Raw genomic sequence first — 23,102 nt, 5'->3', positions numbered from 1 at the left:
TTTGGAGATACCCAAATAGTGGAAACCCAGTTTTCCCGTTCATTTTACTTACAGCTGTGTGGGTACTTAAAGGGGGCATACTTTTGACAGAAGTAGAGAAAGGGGATAGCACTTTTATTCACTGCGTGTTTGAAATACGGTTTTAAGATGGGTGTTTGTAAAACCTTATCAATGTAACTAGATAGCATTGTGAATGCTTATTAAGTACTAATTCAGTTTTAAAGACTGAAAACACAATGTACTTTGATCTGTCACAGGTCAGTATTGTTGGTATTTCTGTTGAGAACAGATTAAGTTAAAAGGAAACACATTTAAGAGAGTGTTCAAATGCTTTTCAGGGGCAAGTAAACAACTCTGCTGTTTGTGTTTTTTACATCTGATCATAAATACGGCTTCCGACATAAAGTAATTCAGAAGCCACCGCTTAAAAATAAATTATACACACTGATGCTTTGTGTAAATACACACTAAGAATAGCATGCCACGAGATGTAGCATTTGACTCCTTGGATGCCGATGAATTTCAATGCCTGTTATTTGTCATGCTGAAGCCTGTCGGGTGATGATTCTTTTCATTGGTGTATCCTTCCAAACATATTTCATCGCACCATGTGCACAGGAGTTCTCTGGGCGGGCGTGTTCGATCTGGGTGCCCCCTCTCCCCTTCGCTCCTTCCTTTCTCGCCCTGGCGCTCTCGCCGCCTCCTGCCTCCAGCCCCCCCCCCCCCCTCGCTCCTTTTCGGCTCACGCCCCCCTCCCCTCTCTCCAGCTGGCGGAGGGGGTTGCGCTGCCTCCCAGACCTCGAGGACCTGCTCAGTCAGCTGGGGCCCCCTGCGGCCGGCTGCCTCCCTCGCCGCTAGGACCTGCCACTCTGCGCGGAATGGCAGCCGCAGCAGCATCCCCGCCAGCGGCAGCGGAGGCTGCAGCCACGGCCACCGCGGACGCTATTGTTCCCCGGTGTTAAACGCGCTTTCGCTCCTTTTCATCTGAAACGAACAATAGCAGGGAAGAGCTTTGCTTTCTGCAGTCCTTGGGAAGACAGAGTGAGGGCGCAGAAAAATTCCCTGCCGACCGCGTTCCGGATCCGGACCCTGGAGCGGCTGCGGGCGGCATGGGGCTGCAAGCGAGGCGCTCCGCGTCCCGGAGCCCAGGCGCCGCGGGCCCGCGCCCCGGTGTCCTGCCGCTGCTGCCGCCGCCGCCGCTGCTGCTGCTGCTGCTGCTGTGCCCGGGCGCCTGCGGGGCTGCGGCTCCCGGCCAGGCTGAGGCGTCCACTCCGTATCTGTGGAAGACTGGTAAGTGGCACAGAGTTCTCCCTTCTTCTCCTCTCCACCTCTGGGTCCGTATTACAAAGCTGCTGGGCTTCAGGAGGGACCCCTGTGCATCTTGAGAGCCCCGGTGTAGCGGGATCCTAAGGTGAAAAGTACGAGTACTAGGAAGCAAATTGGGTCATGCCCGATGCTATTAGGAAAGAACAACCTAGCAACTAAGAGGCATGAGAGAGCCACGGGAATCGTGTTTCTCTCGCAGCTCTGTAGTTAATGAGGACACCCAACACGGTGCTTTCATAATGAAGTGCGTTCTTAACCTCTGGGCTTTCATTCTACCGAGAGTTCCTCAACTATATTTCTGGCAAAGAAGAGGCAAGCCGCTCACACCAGGTCTTCATTCTGTCTTCAGGCACTTTGCTCAGTGCCATGAAACGTGTGGGTATAGAGTTGAATTTGTTAAGTATAGCTTTGTGAAATGTGGGACACGTGGAAACAAGCCAGATGAGGGCAGTCCTAACAGCCAAAGGCAGATGGGGCTCCAGTGAGCTCAGGGAGAGGGTGCAAAGATCAATTCTTAATGAGTGAATGCCGTGATTTTTCAAGTGTGCAGTCGTAAGGATGTTTAGGTTTAAACTTTTCCTGCCTTGAGAATTCTTCTGCTTTGTTTTCAACCAACTAACAAAAGCAGCAACTAATTGTGCCTCGGAAGCTCCAGGCAAAGTGCTGACTTGAGGTCCTGGTGGGACAGTGACAAGCAGGAAAACGATACCAAGTGAGGAATTAACTCCCTTACCTCCAGTGTCTTTTTTTCTCCTCTAAAGGACGCTGAGAATTCTTTAGCAGACCTGAAACTTGGCATGTGTATAGAAATGAAGTAGGAAACATTATTCCTGTTGCTTAGGGGTAGGGGTAAATTAAGAGTTCCTTGGCAATGCCTAAACGTTAAGAGAAGCATGCAGTAGAAGGGAGGGAAAAGTTGTATTTGTCATGGGATTGCAAACAAGTTACACAGACTGGGACTCTTTCCTGGCGGCAACTATCTGTAGCCCCCAGCTGCAAAGAGAGGCTAGTCTACTCTATAATTACACCAATATTCTGAAATTTTAAAGAAGTTGCATCTCTCCGGCAACTTGGGGAGAAGATTGAACAGAAATTTATTTCAAGCCAGAGTACCTAATTTGCTTCAGAATGTTGCAAGAAATAGCACACACACTTTTAGGAAAGCCATTTGGATGTCAGTGTTAGCCACTCTTGTTGCCATTTGGAGTTTAAATATTAGTTGTTGACTAGTGGATGCAGATGAAATCATATTAATTTATTTCACATTCAAACAAAGAGTTGAAGATCTCCTCTACTTTAGCTAAAGCCATGGTTTTACTTTTCTGAAGCTTGGTCATAACAAAAAACAATAATCAAACTATAATTTACCATTAAATGGTATTATTTGGAGGTTTGGGAAGAACTTCTCCAGTAGGTAAGTACTAGACAAAATCGTACTTGCCTGCTTGAAATTTGTGCTGTTAAAGTAAGAAAACCCAAGCAGTAATTCAGATAGAATTAGAATCTAGGCAACATTCACTGTGCAGCATCTGAGGTGCCAATATATGTCAACATAAATGTCATGGTGGGAACACAAACCAATAAACCATTTAAAATAGTGGAAACCTCTCAGGAGCAAGGATATGGAGACCTTGGTTCCACTGCCAGTGCCAGCTCTTGCTAGCTAGAAGAATGTTGGCAGGTTCATTTAACTTTTGACCCCTCGTTTTCTCAGCTGCATATAAATGCAGCGATACCTTCTTCTGACTATTCATAGTGTTACGAAGAGCAAATGAGTGAGTTATGAGAAAGTAATCTATAAATTTTAACGTGATATGCATGTGAAAATATAAGCTAGTACGTTGAGGGTGATAATGTCATCTCTTTTATGGTGGTCCTTGTTTTGGTGGGGGAAAAAAGTGAAGTAAACTGGAGAGGAAAATTTTTCCTCTTTATTTTTTTTTCAAGAGGGAAAGGAGGCTTTGCTATTATCTCTAAAGAAATTGAGAGTTGTTATCAGATGAATTAGGAAATATTTAAAGGAGTGGGATACACTGTAAATGAAAATGTAGAGATGAAAGAATTGTGTCTGTCGATGAAAATAGGAAGAGAATTGGGAGAGAAAATGAGGTGAGGTGAGACTGTCCAGGATGTCTGTTCCAGTTTCTTGGTCTTGGTACAGCAACTAATAGGGAGTTAAATTATTGGTCACATCACTGAATTACAGGGATGTAGTAAAAGGTCCACTGGTTGAGCAGCTGGGACAGGAACTCTTAACACTGTGTTTATCACTAACAAGCTGTAGAGCATTGGCACAGTCATTTAATGACTTTGGTTCTTGGCTTCTGAGTTTGTAATATTCATTGATTAGAAAAAATGATATGTAAGGGCCTTCTTGTGCCTTAACATGCTTCATATGTATGTATGTATGTATATGCACATACATACACCATAAACGCATCTATGTACATATACCCATAGTTTATTAAGGTGTGTGTATATATATATATATATAATACGTATACATAATAAATAGGTTTATAATACATGATGTATGATATATAATGTATAATATAGGAAAGTCTAAGGTATATATTATATGAAAGTTTTATTAAGTCAACTCACAACAAAGAGTTATCGAGGACTCAGTTATGTGAAGTCACTGAGGTAGAGGCTGACTAGAATATTGACATCCCTTCCCTCAAGAAATTCATAATTGAACAATACTGTAAATACACAGCAGCACATGGCGTACCATAGTCATGAACAAAACTGTGAAAACAGGGAAGTTGTGTAGCTGATAAAGGGGGCTGTAGAAAGTTTTAAGGAGGAGTTAATATTGATTGGGGTTTTGGAAGATGAGAACTGGATTGTTTACTCTGGGAGGAGTGGAAGTCTATTTCAAGCAGAGCAAAGAAAGAAAATAAAAGTAAAAGCATGCCAACATTCTTAGGTCTTGAAAGCACTGCAACTCAAGCGTGGGATGTTTGGTGGGAATGAATGGAGGAATGCCAATTTGATGAATTCGGGCAGGTTGTAAGAAAACCTTCAAACTTTGGTAAAAGATGTTGGAGTTTTAACCTAAAAGCAAGTGGAAGCTATTGGAAGCTTTATGCAGAGGATTGACATATTCTTTTCCCAGAATGGAGAGAGATAAGTGAAGAGGCTGGGAGGTCAATAAGGAGAGGGCCTGAGAGGCAAAGGCACCCCAAACTAGGACCATAGAAGTGAAGAGGAGAGGAGGGCTAGAGATCACACTGCAGAAGTGTTACCTCAGCTTTAGATTGTAGGGAATGCTGTGCCAATGAGAGGAGGAATTCATTCCATCAAAATTGCCATCATATCTGCACGTAGTTCCTTGAGGTAGAGGACATGAAAGAAGAAAGAGCCAATTTCCTGGGGTTAGAGAAGAAGAATATCAGTTTACTTTCAATATAGCAAACTTGAGTAATCCATTCAAATGAATGTATCTGATGGGAGAACGAGTGACTGGATGGGCAATTTAGGAGAAAGGCTGAGAGCATAGACTTGGAACTCAATAAATGTATAATATTTCAAAGCATGGTAGTTGGAGGGATGATTAAAAGAAAAGAAATACTTAAAAGAGGGTCCAGGGCACTTTACAGGGAATATTGATATTGAAAGGGCCATTGTTGAGGAGAGACGTGTGGAAGGGTGAAAGACAGTGTGGTCACAAGAGGTCCAAGGAAAATGGCAATAGGTGCTAAATGGAAGAAGATGTTTTATGAAGGGGATGATGGCAAAAAGTATAAGACATTTCTGGAAGGCTGAAAAAGAATTATGAAATATTTCAGAAATGATTGAATAAAAGGGGGAATTTGTAAGATAATTCTCAGTGTTTTGGGAACGGATGTTTTAACTGGAGTAGTAGAGTTAGAAACTTATTTGAATAATAAACAAGATAATGAAAAAGGTATGATATTGATGAGGTCAAATAACCAAGGGGTGTTGACATCACTACACTTGTTTTTTAATAGTGAAAACCTCAGAATATGATACTAAAAATATTTATTAAAATACAAAATTAAACATTTTAACAGTTTTGTGTCAGATTTATTTGAGAGGTAACGTATTTGTGTGAATAATTAAAAAAACATTTCATAAACACAGATAAAGCACTTTATTATTGGAAGATAAATAATTACTGATATTAGTTTTTCACTCTTCACTATTCTAGAACATGGAATTTTTCAGTAGTAATTATGACCAATAATATTTACCTGGCATTTCTCAATTAAGAACATGAATACGTTGCGTAAGATATCATTGACTTAACATGAATAGGACAGAAAACAGTGAACACCTGCAACTTTTATCCACTTCTGTCACAGGTATATTTTCAGAAAGGTCTTAATGAAGTAATTGTATTTCTTGTTTTTAACTGATGTATAGTTGATATACCATGTTACATTGGTTTCAGGTGCACAGTATAGTGATTGGAACAGGTTTGTACATTAGGCTATGCACACCCTAAGTGTAGCAACCATCTGTACCATACAACCCCATTAAGATACCACCAACTGTATTTCCTATGCTGTATCTTGTATTCCTGTGATTGATTCATTCCACAAGTGGAAGCCTGTATCTCCCACTCTCCTTCCCCCATTTTATCCTTTCACTCAGCCCCCTGTCCTCTGGCAAACTTTGGTTTGTTCTCTGTACTTATGGATCTGTTTCTGCTTTCTAAGTTTTGTCTATTCATTTGTTTTGTTATTTAGATTTCGAATAGAAGTAAAATCATATGGTATCTGTCATTTTCTGTCTGACTTATTTTACTTAGTATGTTACTGTCTAGGTCCATCTGTGTTTTGACAAATGGCAGGATCTCATCCTTTTTTATGACTGAGTAATAGTCTATTGTGTGTGCTGTGCTCTGTGTGTGTGTGTGTGTGTGTGTGTGTGTATGCCTTCTTTATTCATAGACACTTGGTGGCTTCCATACTTGGGATATTGTAGATAATGCTGCATTAATATAGGGTCCATATATCTTTTGAATTGATGTTTTCATTTCCTTTCTTCTGGGCATTTACCCAGTAGTGGAATTGCTGGATCACATGGGAGTTCTATTTTTAATTTTTTGAAGAATCTTCATACTGTTTTCCACAGTGGCTATACCAATTTACATTTCCACCAACAGTGCGTGAGGGCTCCTTTTTTTCCCCACATTCTCACCGATGCTCATTAATTATTTCTTGCCTTTTTGATTTTAACTATTCTGACAGGTATAAAATCATATCTTATTGTAGTTTTGCTTACATTTCCTTGATGATTAGTAATTTTGAGCATCTTTTCTTGTGTCTGTTTACCATCTTGGCATGTCTTCTTTGGAAAAATATTTATTCAGGTGCTCTGCCCGTTTTAATCAAGATTTTTTTTTCTGATGTTGAGTTATGTAAGTTCGTTATATATTTTGGATATTAACTTCTTATCAGATCTATCATTTGCAGATATCTTTTCCCATTCAGTAAGTTGGCTTTTCATTTTATCGATGATTTCCTTCACTCTGCAAAAGATTTTAATTTTGTTATAGTCCCAAATTGAGTTAATTTTTATATTAATGAAATTACACTGAAATCCAAGAAAAAGGTACACACTAACCATTGTTGAGAATTCAGGGGATTAAGGTATTTATCAGTGTGAGTTTTCTCTCAAGGAAATCACTTCTCACGTTAAACACTTTTGAACTAAGTTGATCCAGTGCAAGGCAATACTATTAACAACAATCACTGTGTCCTTTACGCTGTTAATTGTGTGTAAAATAATTCCTTACTTTTTCAATATAAAATAAAAATAAGGATTATTCTTTTCTTTCATGTACTTGTCCTAATATAAACTATTCTGTAATGCATATGGAAAAATATTAATCCTAATTCTGCCATTCATTAAATAACAAAGGAGGGAGGGATGTCATTCCAGGTAGTAGTAACATGAGGGTGGCATTATCCTAATAAAAGTGTTTTGCACTTCAGCTGTGCTTAATTTGGAATGTGGCATAGTTTGCTCATTAAATGCAAGACGGAGATAGAGTGGACAGTGTGGGCGTAAAAGTCAATTAATACAGAGTAACATGGATCACAATGCTATATTTTATCTATGTTGTTAAATTATTTCATCTCCAATATGGCTAAATAATATGTATTACATAGAGGTTTTCTGAATTTTAATTAAATACGGTAGCATATGTAATATATTAGTGGAGTGTTTGATATATGTTAGAACTTCAGTGAATGGCATTTTTTATTATTTTTATTATTCTAATATCTAATACAGTGGCTACTTAATTTTATGACCTGGAACAAGTCCAGTAATGTGCATTAGCTTTCTTGAAATCACTTGTTTGGTAAATGCACCAGAAGTTACAAATTGATACAGTGCGAGATACTCCATCAGATTATAAGAAAGGCAGCATTGTGGGGATGGAAAGAACACAGGCTTTGGGATCAGACAAACCACTATTTAAATCTGCCTCTACCTTACTGGTCAAGTTAGTTAAACTCTCTGATTTTGTTTTCTCACCTTAGCATAGTGACAGAAATTCTGAAGTGAGAGGCCATTTGCAAAGTTCTGACAGGTAGTAAATGGAAAGTGCCTAGCACAGTGCCCTAAATGTGATAGATGTTCAAAAAATGGTTTCTTCCATTCTTGATTTTTGTTCCCCCAAAAATGACATCACAAGCAGGAATTTTACAGATTCAACACATTCATCAGTCTTTTCCAGACAAGTGGCACCATGAAAAACCAAACAAATCAAGGAAGAGAGGTGGTTTTATTATAGGCTCATCTTTTTTTATTGCTTAGACACTTAGATGTAGACATTGTGGAGCACAGACCATAAAAAATATTTTGAACAGCAAATTCAGGGTGAATTATATAAATAGAAATTTTTATACCTCATTTTGTGCTGGGTTTCAAGGGCTTTCTCAAGAATCTGAAATGTTAGATTCTTGAAAGTGGTCTTGTGACCACTGCTTTCCAAATTAATTGTTTTCACAGAATTGTTTTTATGTATTCGTTAATTATGCTTACTAGATGATCATTTAAATTCTTTTGAAAAATTAAGTTTCTTTCTTTTGTGAGAGAAAGAGAGTGAACACAGCAGGGGATGGGCAGAGAGGAGGAAAGACAGAATCCAGGTCAGCCTCCACACCATCAGTGCAGACCCGATCTGGGGCTTGAACTCAAGAAGTGTAAGATCATGGCCTGAGCGGAGATTAAGAGACGTTTAACCCACCATGACAGCAAGGTGCCCCTAACTACATTTTTAAAAACGAAAGTTTCTATCTTGTTTTCCTACCCTTCTTTCTTAGCGTATGTAACCCTGTTCAAAATTCATTAAGAGCTTATTGATTGCATCAAAAAGTGAAATGCTCGGGTGGTTTTGTGAAACTTTAATATCTTAATGGACTGCGGTAACTCAGGTCCCTCATTATGCAAATTATAGATGGCTACCTGGTTTGCAAAATAATAGAAGCCCCGATCAGGACTGAGGTTGAGTGCTATAGACCAACACAAACCCACATTCTTTCCTGCCTGTTACTGCAACCTAGAAAAACTGGTCTGATGGTGGTGGGATGAGATGCTGACATTCAAGGGGAGAGTGAAAGCCTCTGTCTGGTGAATATATAGAATAGGCTCTCTCGGAATTAAGTGGTCCTTAATGAAAGAAACCTTAGGGAAGTGGCATCAGGAAAATCTATTTTTTTCTATCACAAGAACATCACAGAGTGTGAGTTAGAGGTGCCGATGAGTCATAAGGTAGAGATTTTTTTTCTTTGTCATCCGCACTTCATACTTGGCAATTTAGAGTGCATTAAAATGATGAAAAATAAAGGAATTTACATTGAATTCTCAGGTATCCGAGCAATAAGAAACACAGTGTTTAGAGGAAGTGATATAACAATTAAACACATGTTTAGGAAAGAGTGGAGGAAAACAAGGTAGTGCCGAAAACAGGGATACTAACAAGTAATCCATCTACTGCTTCGGATAACCTGGCCTAACCAAAAGGATGTCCTTTCATCTTCCAGAAGTACTGTTGAGCTAATTGATATTTTGCATAGTTTGCCATGTGAAGTTGTAATCTCTAGGGTGTTACTTTCAGAGTTATGCCATGAGAAAATAAATAAGGAGATGTAGGGAAAAGGCACAAATGTGCTTCAGGACCATGTATTTGGGTAATGTTGAAGGGGGGACTCTACGTCTGAGGAGCCATCAGACATCATCCACACAGAATTTAGTGAGCCGTCTCCACAAATCCGGGAGAAGCTTTGCACGGCTCTAAAGACTTGGGGAGAAAATGAGACATTACAAGAGAGCAACACACCAAGGAGAGAAAGGTGGAAGCAGGCAAATCTGCCTTCTTTTACAAACTATTTTTAATAGGCTTTATTCTCTGAGCAGTTGTAGGTTTACAAAAAACGAAGCAGAAAGTACAGAGTTCTCACATACCCCCCTCATTCTTCTCCCATTTCTCCCTATTATTGACATCTTGCATCAGTGTGGTACATGTGTACATGTGTACCATTGATGAACCAGTATTGTTAGGTTATTACTTAAAATCCATAGTTTATAGTTGGGTCAGTCACTCGGATACATTCTGTGCTTTTAGACAAATAGATAATGACATGTATCTAGTAATACATGTATCCACTGTTAGAGCATTATACAGAGTAGTTTCATTGCCATAAAAATCCTCTGTGCTTCACCTACTCATGTCTCAATCCATCCCTCTATCTTTCCAAATCTCTGGTAACCACTGATCCTTTGATCTTCTTATGTCTCCACACATGTGCTTTTCTTGGAATATCATATAGTTGGAACCATAAAGTATGTGACCTTTTCTTTCACCTTGCAATAATGCATTAAGTTTCTTCTATGTCTTTTCATGGCTTGATATCTCATTTCTTTTTTTTTTTTTTTTTTCAACGTTTATTTATTTTTGGGACAGAGAGAGACAGAGTATGAACGGGGGAGGGGCAGAGAGAGAGGGAGACACAGAATTGGAAACAGGCTCCAGGCTCTGAGCCATCAGCCCAGAGCCCGACGCGGGGCTCGAACTCACGGACCGCGAGATCGTGACCTGGCTGAAGTCGGACGCTTAACCGACTGCGCCACCCAGGCGCCCCTTATTTCTTTTCATCACTGAGTAATATTCTGCTCTATGGACATAGCACAGTTTGTTTATCTATTTACATATTGAAGGACCTCTTGGTCACTTCCAAGTTTTGGCATTATGAATAAAGCTGCTGTAAACATCTGTGTGTAGGTTTTTGTGTGGATATGTATTTATCTCCGTTATGTGGAGACCAAGGAGCACAATTGGTGGGTCATATGGTAAGGAGCACCTTTAATTTTGTAAGCAGCTGTCTTTCAAAGTGGCTGTACCATTTGCATTCCCATCAGCAGTGAATGAGGGTTCCTGGTGCTCCACATCCTGGCCAGTGTTGTCAGTATTTTGAATTTAGCTGTTTTAATGTGGGTAGTTGTATGTCGTTGTTTTAATTTTCTATTCTTTGATGTTACATAATGTTGAGTGTACTCTTTTCATCTGCTTGTCATCTGTATGGCTTCTCTGATGAGGGATCTGCAGTCTTTCCAGCATATGAAGAGTAGCAGGAACAGGTGGAACCCTCAGGTGACTGAGTTCAAAGTCTTCGCCTAGCCTGAGCTGCGCATGCTTCCTTTCTTGTTGCTCTGATGACTCATACTAACAAGTATTTTATAAAGAGAAAATAAACATGGAAGCTAAGTAAATAAACACCAAATGGAGATGGGCCTACACTTTGTCTTTTGTTCCACCTTGAGGGGAACACCTTGGGAGAGAATTTGGAAGTGATAAACAGTATCTTGAAGTGGAAGAAAAGGGTGTGATATATGAAAGGTTAAATGGAACCTGTAAGCTTGTGAGATTTCCTTTTTTTTTTAAATGGGTTTTTCACTGTTTTTTTTTAATGTTTATTTAGTTATTTTGGGAGAGAGAGAGTGTGTGAGAGAAAGAGCAGGAGAGGAGCAGAGAGGGAAAGAGAGAGAATCCCACACTGGTTCTGAGCTGTCAGTGCAGAGCCCGACACGGGGCTCAATCCCATGAACTGTGAGATCATGACCTAAGCTGAAATCCAGAGTCAGACACTTAACCCACTAAACCATCCAGGCACCCCAAGCTTGTGAGATTTTCAAGTGCACTATGCACATGCTGGGTCTCTAGCTGACTGTTCTGGTTAATTACATAGTTGCCTATCTGTTTTTCCTTGTTCTGGATGGAGGCTGGCAAAAAGTTGATGTGCAATATCCCCCTGAGCTTCTGGGAAATCGTGAAATCCCTTGTTCTGGTCCCTGGTAAGTTGAGATGTCAAGGCAGCCAGCTGCTTAGCTTGCTCCTACAAACCTTTCCACAGACACAGAATGGGAGCACATCCAGAATGAGGCTCAGAAGTGATCATGTGTGCCCAAATACAGTACACTACACAGGTAGTTAACTTAGAACTATATAGAGAGCTTGCTGGACAGTTAATTTTCCCAAACGTATCATGCATAGGCATTGATTAGGCAGTAGGAATAATTAAACTCATGCTATATGGCGAAGGCAGGACTTAACAAATTGTGCCATGCTGTCTGGAAAAAAAGTTATCCCTTGGGTTGTAATAGCAGTAGTGATACAGCACATACTGAGTATTGTAGATGGCATCAGAACACAAATATTGCCTATTTGGGTTGCACTATTAAAAGATGATTTTTGTTTTCTCTCTCAAAATGAGCATAACTGTGTCAGGGGAGTCTATCCCCTGTATTCAGTTACTTCCCCTTGACAGTGAAAGAGGTTAGTTGCAAAGAATTGAAGCCATAGCTTGAAATGAAAGAAGTACTGATTGCTGAGTAGTAAAATACATATTTATGTGCATTTTTGTGTGTAATAAACGAAATGTTCAAGAATCAGCTTTTGAGACATAGGAACGTTGGCTTGATTTTGTACTTTATTAAGCATATGAACTTAATCTCTGTGTCTCATTCCTCAGCCACGCCCTAGGTATGATACTAGTATCTCCCTCTACAGATTGTTTTTGTGATCTCTTGAGACAAAACCGTAGAGCACTTAGATGGTGCCTGGCTCATGTCTGTACTCAGTAAATCCTTCACTTGTTGTGATGCTGGCGTGAACTAAAATGCCTTCTCACAGAGCTAGAGTTTGTTTCTGGATCTGAGTCTCTTTTATTCTTCATTTTGATCCTCCTTCGATCTGCATGTGCATTTCAAGTTTCCCTCCATCTGGCATTATTTTGCTTTTACCTGCTGTCAGGGCCACGATAGTTGCAAAGCCCTCAGCTTTGCTAGTAGCAGAGCTGTTCAAAGTATGGCTTTAGAACACAGAGACATTACGCCTCAGTCTATTACTTTTCCCTGTGATTGTGCACATTTTTGCCATGGAGGAAATGCTGGAGGTGGGACTCTTTCGGCAGGACTGTGCATTCCAAAATTCCTTTGTGTGAAAGATTATTTCTGGCAAGACCTTTCTGCTCTGTGATGCTGTGAGTGAAAGGGTGTAGGAAATGTACAGTGAATGCTGATGTATACTCTAAGTCCTCTTTTCTCTCCTAAAGTACATACCCCCGTATCTATGTATGAATGTACGCATGTCATGTGTATGCTCTGTATATGTATATGCATGTCATATATATTGATATCCTACTTATTTACCTCAAGATTTCAAAGTCCTCTGATAGAAACTGTTTCTATCAGGTGTTGACCTGTTACATGCCCATTACAACCTGTTTTATCTGTACATTCTCTAAAGTTAATGTGTAATTTGTGGGCTTTTGATAGAATTACAATACTAAATGAATACATCATTACAGGCATACTCATGCAAATATATGCACACATACCTAGATGCATAAATACATGCAAGTGCAAATAATACAGTCATTTATGGGTTTTACTACACAGGACTTCATGATTTATTTGGCTTTATGGAAGTTATTATACCACCTCGAATGTTATAGTGATTTTAAAGCACTGACGTTTGAAATTGTGCACAATCATGAATATTTTCACTAAAATATTAATTATTCAAAAAGTTATATTAACATTTTATTTAAAAAAATTTTATTTCGAACTTTATGCTCATTAAGAGCTTGCTCTAATAAAAGCTTTAAGTGAGTGGAAGGTATATTAAGATCTTTTATCTTAAGATCCTTTTATGTCTCACCATCTTCCTGTGTTTGCCACTTTGGTGCCTAAAAAAGGTCTTCAATCTGCATTGCCTGCAAAGATTTCCAAGAAGTACTTTTCCTTTCTTTTCTTTTTTTTTTTTTTAAATGTTTGAGAGATAGAGCGCAAGTGGGGGAGGGGAAGAGAGAGAGGGAAACAATCCGAAGGAGGCTCCAGGCTCTGAGCTGTGCACAGAGCCTGATGTGGGGCTCGAACCCACGAACCCTGAGATCCTGACCTAAGCCGAAGTCGGACGTTTGACTGAGCCACCCATGCACCCCAGAAGTACGTTTCTTCTAATAGCAGCTGCCTGTCACCTTATCCATGAGCATCATTTATATAAAATATTAGTTGTAAGTTGTTTACATTGATTTTGGTATCAGTACTAATAACAGACCCAGGTAGAATATTATATATTAACTTTTTATTTATTTTTTTATATATGTGGGTTCTGTGTATTAAATGTGATTTCAAGTTGTGATATTTTCAACTTAAGATGTGTAAGATGAGTTTTTTGGGCCATAACCCCATCATAAATATAGAAAGATCTGTATATATGTGTTTGTGTGTACTTTATGCACACTTATATAAACTATGCGTTTTATGTATAACATATATTTTTTTCCTGTGGGAAATATAATTCATTCAGAGCCGCTACGTTACACAACTTCAGGGACTCCAGTCACAGAATTAGGTGACCTTTTTCTTCATGTTTGTGTCAATCAGTTCATTTAAGTAAAACTAGAAAGCACACAGTGACTTTTTTTTTTGTTGTTGTTTTACACCGAACTTGGTTCTGGAGAGCAAATGTGAATGACACATGGAACCGCCACTCCTGAACTTCCTGTCACAAGTAAATAAGTGATTCTTGTCTAGGAAATTTACTACAAAAATGGAAACATAAATATATGTGGAACAGAGAAAGGGAATATTATCTTGAAGGAGACAGGGAAGGGAAGATGTCATAAAACACAAGTTTGAAAAATACACAGCTTGCCAGAAGGACAAATGGCTAGGTAGAGTGGAGCTCTTGTGAAGAAATTAAATGGAATGTGTGTGCAGGGACAGTAAGAGGTTCTGAGGCATAAAAAATGGGGAATGAGTTGGGAAAGGAAAAAGGGTGAGTATGTGTGTGGAGACCTGGTAGGACCATGCTGAGTGGAACACAGTAAGGAGCCAGGCTTTTGTTTGACTTACAGAATCTAGGACCCCAAATCTCTTTAGTTTGATAAAACATTCCAAGAATGAAATAGTGTATTTGCAAATGTTAAGTGATATGTGAATTTATAAATTCTAGAGGATTGTTAATTGTGTAAATGAACTATAATTCTTGCAAACTTTCTATGAGAAACTGTCTTTAGGTCAAGATAATTAAACATAGTCATTTCAAAGGTAGAATATCTTTTCCGGTTTATGCGTAAGGGTGATTGGGTATTTTAGTTTCCTTTGTGGTTTTGATTAGACCAATGTGAAAATAAACCTTAAATGTATGTATTATTTCTCTGGCTGGGCCAGTGACCGAGAACGTAAATGAGTGAACTGGGCCAGGTGTGGTGAGGAGGTGGGTGTGCTCACTCTTCTCTGTGTGGACTTGGCTAACGGAACAAGCAGCACCACCCCCTTACCCTATGGTGGGTCTACCATTTACCATCATTTAGAGATGGGGTTCATTTGTTTAAAAAATACCATAAGGGACAACTCTGTTGACCACATACTATACCTAATAAGTCACAGTTGGATTACGGGACCCTAGTTTATACCTTTTGCCTCTGGCAATCGTATGAGGTCTTCAAAAGTCTGAAGTTTCAATGCAGGGGTGGAAAAGATATTAAAAAGGGACTTTTTCGAGTTGTAGAGAATGACCATGTGAGAATATACGGAATGCCAAAATGTAATTGAAGTGTCTGGAGTCCTGTTTCCGGCCAACATCACGATTTCCCTCCAGCTCCCTACACGCTCTGCTTCGTTAGTTTTCATTAGTTAGCGAGCCCTGTGGAAGGAGAGAAGCTAACAGGAAGAAGGCCTCTGCTGTCCCGGGCTGGTGCATGTAATCACAGAAATGCGGCAAAGATCATAGGTTCAGTAGCTCTATAAAACAGCTTCTTCTGACAGTTTGCAGTGGTGACTACACATCTCTAACGGGAGAGTCATCAAAATGGATTTGGATTTATGGAATCAAATAATTCATAGGGAAAGCTTTGCTGCTAAGATACATTTCTCTCTGTGTCTCTCACTGTAAGATTTAATGTAATTTCTTCAGTTCCCTTGGCTTGTTTTATAAGAGAACTGGCTTTGAACTGCTTCGGCTGTGAATATTCCACAAGAAGAGAATAAATATTAGCGGTCAAGGTGTTCTTTCAGACTTGGTTGATCAAGCACTAACAGCACCATGGACATCATGAAGTCTCAAATGATGATGAAGGTTTTCTGAGCTTTCAAGAACATTCTTCTCTAAGTAATTTTCTATCCTGATAGTATGATCCAGAAGCTAAATTAATTTGATGTAATAAAATATGTGGAAATTAGAGGAGTGATTTCTTGTACTATATTATTATATGTAAGATGAATCTTCTTTGTTGGCAATATGCTGAATATTGGAATTGCTATCATAAAGCTGGTTTTTAAACAACTTTATCAGATATAAGAGTTGTGAATCTGTCATCACAGTCAATTTTAGAATATTTTCATTGCCCCCCAAAAAGCGTGAACCCTTAAATTCTCCATTCTGTCCTATCAGGCCCAATCCTAGGCAGGTACTAATCTACTTACTGTGTCTATAGATTTGCCTGTTCCGAACATGTCTTACAAATGGAATTAAACCTTGTTTGGTTTTTTGTTACTGGTTCATTTTACTTACCATGTTTTCAGAGTTCATCTGTGTGGTATTGTGTGTCAGTATTTTATTTCCTTTTATTGCTAAATAATATTCCATTGTGTGGATACGCCACGTTTTATTCGTTCATCGGTTGACAGATATTTGGGCTGTTTCTACTTTGTGGCTGTAATGTAGAATGCTGCTGTGAACAGTCATGTACAAGTTTTTGTGTGGACATATATTTTCATTTCTCCTGAATATATACTTAGCAGTGGGATTGCTGGGTCTTATGGTAACTTTATATTTTATGATTTGAGGAACTGCTAGACTGGACTTTTTTTAATTCACCACAACACTCTACACAATATGTTTTCCAGTAACTTCAATTATGATATAGTTGTCATTCAAACGCACACTTTGAAGTTCCACTTGATTTAGGGGACCCGGTTTATAAGGAGAGAAGCACATTTAGGAGGAAAATGTGCTGAAGTAGTCATGAGCACATTTGATAGGATGCCTGCAAAGAGCTCCTTTGGGGTTTTTGATATGATCATACAGTGAAGCCTTCAGTAAAGGGAAAAAAAGTAGTGCGGATAAAGGAACTGTGATGACTCAGGCTGACTTAGTCACAGGTATTTAAAATGCACAAAGAAGTCTAAGTGATACTAATGAAAAATTCAGGTGTTAATGCATTTTAGAAGTTGCCCATTTGGTTTTTACAGCTTAGTGGATGTCATAACACAACCTGCTTGTGCTCTCCTGGTGTTTTACAGTTCTTCAAGCATTTATATCGCATGTTCTTTTACTAATTTCTCACAATTTCTTCATTATTATAGGGTAGGCAGTAACACCCTTCGTCTTTAATGAAAGAGTAAACTCAGGTACCTAAAACTAAGGGATTTGACCCAAACCACCCTCTTATTATAAGACGAACAGCCAAGACAAGCATCTTGGTGGCCTACATACACTAGTATTTTAACTGAAGATGAAAAATAGGGACACTTTAGGGAAAATCTTCAGTTGTGTAGAGCAAGAGTCAAATATTTAAATTAGCATCATAGTATAATTAATAGGCAATAACATAAATTTTATCTTAATACTTTCAGACAAGCATAGGTAAAGAAATAATTACAGGTTTGTAATATTTGTAAATATTTTGACTATTTGGTGTCCCAACTGAGCATTTGACAGTGCTTTTGAGATTTTAATGTTGATTTTTATACCTTTTTTCAGTTTTGTGACATGGAATAATATATATTTTATCTAAACGATTAATTGCCCTATAATCAAATATAAATATTTGTTCATATTCTATGTTGCAATCAATCTTACCACTGAAAAATTAAAAGAGCTGCTTCAAGTGATAACTCAGTATTTAGTTTCAGTGTATTGATGTTCTCCTGTTGTATCCCTTTAAAAAAGAAAGTGAGGGGCGCCTGGGTGGCTCAGTCGGTTAAGCGTCCGACTTCGGCTCATGATCTCGCGATCCGTGGGTTCAAGCCCCGTGTCGGGCTCTGTGCTGACAGCTCAGAGCCTGCAGCCTGTTTCAGATTCTGTGTCTCCCTCTTTCTCTGACCCTCCCCTGTTCATGCTCTCTCTCTGTCTCAAAAATAAATAAATGTTAAAAAAAATTAAAAAAAAATAAAAAAGAAAGTGATCTATAGACTTAAACTGTGGATTTTCTTGACAGTGTAATACAGGAGTTTATACTGAACACCATATAACAAACATCCTAACACACTAAACCCTTCTTTACTTTTCCCGAAATATCCCACAGAGCTTCTTTCTCTTTTCTCCTGCTCATACAGTCTCCTCCTATCTCTCGGTCGTACACACACGAATGTGCCCTTAGACACAATCTCATTTCTCTCTCCTACGTTATCTTAATTTTTTTCACTCCCAAAGTTCTCTTTACTAAGCCCTTTCTTTCCCTTCTCTTCCACCTTCCATGTCTGACCATCTGTGCTGTGTTTTGGTACAGTACTGCCGTTTACCTTTATTTCAGGGAATCATTTTCCAAGTGTATAAACTGACAACATTTCTTGAATAGGAGTGTTATCAACAATAGAAGTGCTGACTTTTGCAATGTCCCGTACAGGGAGACTTGCATTCCAGCTGTAGTTTTCTTTCCCGAAAGAGACCCAGTAAAAACCTGCTGGCATCATTAGATTTGTCTACAGGCAGCTAAACTGTGATATATTCAGTGTGGACTGCTCTATGGGATACAGCTGTGAAATGAGCTAAAATTTATTATTGAAAGGAAAAGAACTAGTGTGAATTTATTCTAATGAGATTCTTTGCAAACATTAAAGGAAATAGGCTTTGGAAACATTTTCATTCTGTCTCTTGTTCTTTAAAAATGACTTTTCTGAAGATACAATGTAAGGGCATGTGATAAAAGAAAGGAACATTAAAACTGTCAGTATTTAGAGATTTATGTGGATAGGTTTCTCCTACCACCAATGTGGTAACATTTTTAATTTGAGCTCTAATCTATGTTCATTTCTTCCTAAATACTGGACCAATAAAAAAAGTCCCTCTTGACAGAAGGGATGATGACTTACTCCTAGATGCATCATGAACACGTTGTAGAAGCATCTTGTGCCTTAAGTATAAAGTATATTATCAGAAAGCAGTTTTACCCCTGAGGAAAACTTGGAGTATTTTTTCCATTTTGGAGATTTTTCTATAACTTTTGTACAATACAATGCCCTTATTTTAAGTTACCCTGTGTGTGTGTGTGTGTGTATGCGCGCGCGTGTGTGTATGCGCGCGCATGTGTGCGCGCGCGCTCAGATGCACACACTTAATGTTTCTCTTGATTAATGTGCACAGGAAATTTGGCGTCTTAATCAAAGTCTGCTTAATGGACAGAAGAGACATTAAGTACAAAGTTTTAAAATATTATAAACGAATAAAATGTACTTAATCTTAGCACGTTGCAGATAATTTAATCTGTAGTTTATCATGATACATAAACGTCTTCAGAAGGTTGAAATGCACCAGAGTCTTGATTAGGGACAAAAATTTATTGCTGTAATAGAAGTATGAGGAAGTTCTGCAAGAAATTTTTATTTGGTAGCATGCTGAATGAAACCACATTTGAGGAGTCTTTGAGTCTTTTTCGTTTAATTTTGAATTACTTTTAAGGCATATTTAAAAGTGTTAGTATTTTCTGAGTGATTTTCTACATTAAAAAATTTAGAGACCCATATATCCTACTTACATCCACACTTTTGAGAGTTGAAATTAAACCATTCTACAGCTGTGTTAATATCTTCAGAATTTTGCTTGCATGTACATGTATTTGATTCTATCTTATTTTTTAATTTTTTTTTAACATTCTTTTTTGAGAGACAAAGAGTGAGTGGGGGATGGGCAGAGAGAGAGGGAGACACAGGGTCGGAAGCAGGCTCCAGGCTCTGAGCTGTCAGCACAGAACCCAACCCGGGGCTTGAACTCACGGATGGCGAGATCATGACCTGAGCTGAAGTCAGACGTTTAACTGACTGAGCCACCTAGGCGCCCCATCTTATTTTTATGTCATATTAATGGGTCTAGAATGGAAAGATAAATTCGAGGTCGAGACAAAATACGATCTTATTTTTTGAGCAAAACTATTCTCCGCCCCCCTTTCCCACTTGAAAAGATGAATTAGTGACATCCGCATAAGGTGTCATGGCCTCTGAGCCTCTTTTTATACTGCACAAGCACTCTACTGATCTCAGCCCTAGATCCTCTGCTAGCTATGAGGAAACACAGACACATATGACTGAGTCCCTCAGTCACTGCCAAGGTTGTATCTTTGAAAGAAATGCACACATAACTAAATCAACGTGATTGGGGCTACTGAGCAGGGCATGTTTGAAGTGCTCTAAGGACACTGATGGTGGAGGGATCAGTTCTTCTGGGCTGGGGAAGGGCAAGGACCAGGAAAGGCTTGCCAGAGTATGGGCAGTTGAGGTAAGTGTGAAAGGGTGAGTCAAAACCTAAGAGATGAGAGATGATGGGGTACACATGGTTAAGGCACAGAGGTGTGAATTAACAATCTGAATGGCTTTTATATTCTGATGAGCTCTCTCCCTACCTATAAATGCTACAACTTTCCTACTGATATTCTCCCCCATATCAATGATTACTCTCAGTTTTACCTCCCGTCTGCTGTCCTAAACCTGCTAGTTTTGTGCAACAACTACAGTTTCTCCCTCATTTCTCCTGCCTTTTTCATTCTCTTTTAATGTTTCCATGGCATTGTCCGCTTGAATTCCAAATTCTGACTTTATTCCTGCCCCGTTACCTTCCTGTGTTCCTCAGTTTCATGCTGTTTAACTACATGGTCAGTTCATTTTGACTTCTTTGTCAAGCACTCTATGCTGGAATCCCCACCTTCAACATGAACCCCAAAATAGGAAGTAACTGACATTGGATGTTAGATGCCACTTTCCGCTCCATTTACCTTAAATCATATTTTACACCATTTATGCTTTTGTTACATATGAGACCCATTTTTGGACTTCAGTCAGAAAACCAGCTAGAATTTACATCTGAGTAATATGTTGTTAGTGCCTCTCTTAGCCCCAGAAATTAAGCAGGTTCCAAATTTACTTCAAATAGTTCATTAGCATTTGAACAATGCCTTAGTTCTGTCTTCTTAGTGATATAATAGTGCTTAATATAATACTGTGAATTCCTTTTGCTCCTCTTCACATGAGATACAATTTGATACATTTCCATAAGGCTATGATCATGACTGTGAAAACGTTCCTTCAGATGGACTGCAATTTTGGTACGCTCATAGGCTATGGCACAGAAAAGGAAGAATAGTTGTGCATGGTAACATACATTATTTTCTTTGAAATTCCTGGTGTATAAGCAGTAGATAGCCATGACTCTAAGAGTGGACTTAGGGAATTCAGAAATGGCCTTTGTCAAGACTTAGCCCAAATACCACTTCCTCTATGAAGCTTTTGTAATCTTCGTCTCTGATTTGTGGTAGCACTTTAACAATGCTACCGGATTTCCTTTGCTTATGTCTCTGTGTACGTAATATGTGCCTCTGCCGAAGTACCTGGGACTTTTTTTGTACTTTATTGTTTACATCTTTTGTTTCTCTGAAAACGTGCACTCATTTAGGCAAAGGCTGTCTTAATCTTGTTCCTCAGCATCTGTAATATACTAGGTGTCAATACATGGTTGATTAGTAAATAAATTACCGAAACTTATTTTAGATCACATAATTCTGTATCACTTGGGATCAGGAATTTTGTGTTTAAATATTTTTAGGAAATATTTTAATGGAGAGTATTTCCCATTAGATAATGCTGGCTGTTTAGGTCATTTCCTTTTTTATCATGGAAAATGTGTGCATTTTTTTCTTGTAGGTGTATCACGTATTTCTCTGGATATATTTTGTTTTTGGTTTTCTAGAAAGGTCATTTTTCTGTTATAGGGATGAACAGTTTTAAGATTTTTGATGCAGATTTTCAAATTATTACACCTACACCTAGTAGGCAATTGGGGTTGCATATTTGAGGTGACCAAAACTGGGCGTAAAGATTTAAAAACTTGTGCCCATATGGCAAATCTCAAGATAATTATTTCAATATTATTAATTTTTTAAAGCTATAAAAATTTGTAAAAATGATTAAATATATATTTTTCTACTTTGGTAAATTTTTTTTGTTTGTTTTTTGTCTTTACTGTTGTTTCTGGGTTCTGTGTACTTTTCATGGTTTCTTTTTTCTCTCACTCTAAACCACCATGAAGAGAATGGAAGCAAGACATGAGGTACTCCAGCCTGGCATGATCAGAACAGTTCAGGAAAGAGAAAGAGGCTTCTGGGGAGCTGTGTAGGGATAGATCAATAGACAGGTGGGAGGTAGTGAGAAGTCATCTGTGGCACCTGGCACAGGAGGACGGGTTGGGGGGGGGTGCATCTGGAAGACAGTTATGGGGATGGGTATCATCAGTAAGGTTCTGACGGTGTTTTCTTTGTTGATTATCATTTATTTTGGCATTACTTTAAAGTTACTGATCCTAGTTGAGTACTGGGAAAACGGTTCAAAAGTTAATTCTACAGGAGACTCATTTTTTTTTTGGCAAAAAGAAGATATTAATTCTTCTATATTGTAGTTGTAGCAGTATACTCTTTGATTTAAAACTCATGGCAGGTGAACTTTGATGGAGAGTGAACTGCCAGGACCAACCCATAGGTGTTAGACATCTTTTCTTGAAAAATGTAAAGCAAACTGTATTAATTCCTGTTATAAATCAATGCTGGGAATGATTCAAGTCACATTTAAAATGGTTATTCAAAAATAAATTTGGGTTTGGATGCAGCTAAAAATTGCATATTTAATGTTACTCTAATTTGGTTTATGGTATTATAAATCTTCAAATGTTAAAGACAGTAAAATCAATAACTTGCTTTATACTTTTACCTTCTTTTATTATTTCTTTCCATATCATATATATATTAACAAAGCTAGTTTTACTTGATAAAAAATATAGCAAATAGTTATGGTCCTCTTGATACCCAGAATAAGTCTTATGTGGGGGTATCTCTCAAACACTTCCTTCAGGCTCTTTTCTTGACCAGAAGCTGACTGCTAAGTTGAAATACTTATGTAGGTAAATCCTGCTTTGATATTTCCTCAGCTCACTCACAGGACTTAGACCAAGCTTATGTCATGTGATCCTTGTGGCATCTACCCACTTGGCCACAGCCAACTACCATGTGCAATTTAGAAGGTCTGAA

At 38.6% G+C, this 23,102-nt stretch overlaps 1 protein-coding gene across 3 annotated transcripts in view; it reads left to right on the top strand.

Annotated features, from left to right (window-relative positions):
• Nucleotides 1-891: 891 nt before the first annotated feature.
• Nucleotides 892-23,102, top strand: part of THSD7A (thrombospondin type 1 domain containing 7A) — a 438,927-nt gene continuing 416,716 nt past the window's right edge. Inside the window, exon 1 of one of the 3 annotated variants that reach the window (XM_043588979.1) lies at nucleotides 892-1,290. In XM_043588979.1, coding sequence (XP_043444914.1) covers nucleotides 1,110-1,290 — 181 coding nt within the window. In that variant the 5' untranslated portion in view covers nucleotides 892-1,109. The remainder of the gene's footprint in view (nucleotides 1,291-23,102) is intronic. The other 2 variants (XM_043588977.1, XM_043588978.1) reach the window with 2 other exon arrangements.

The sequence above is a fragment of the Prionailurus bengalensis genome, chromosome A2 (genome assembly GCF_016509475.1).
Source record: "Prionailurus bengalensis isolate Pbe53 chromosome A2, Fcat_Pben_1.1_paternal_pri, whole genome shotgun sequence".
Classification (NCBI taxonomy): domain Eukaryota; kingdom Metazoa; phylum Chordata; class Mammalia; order Carnivora; family Felidae; genus Prionailurus; species Prionailurus bengalensis.
This window is presented reverse-complemented; position numbering and strand designations above follow the sequence as displayed.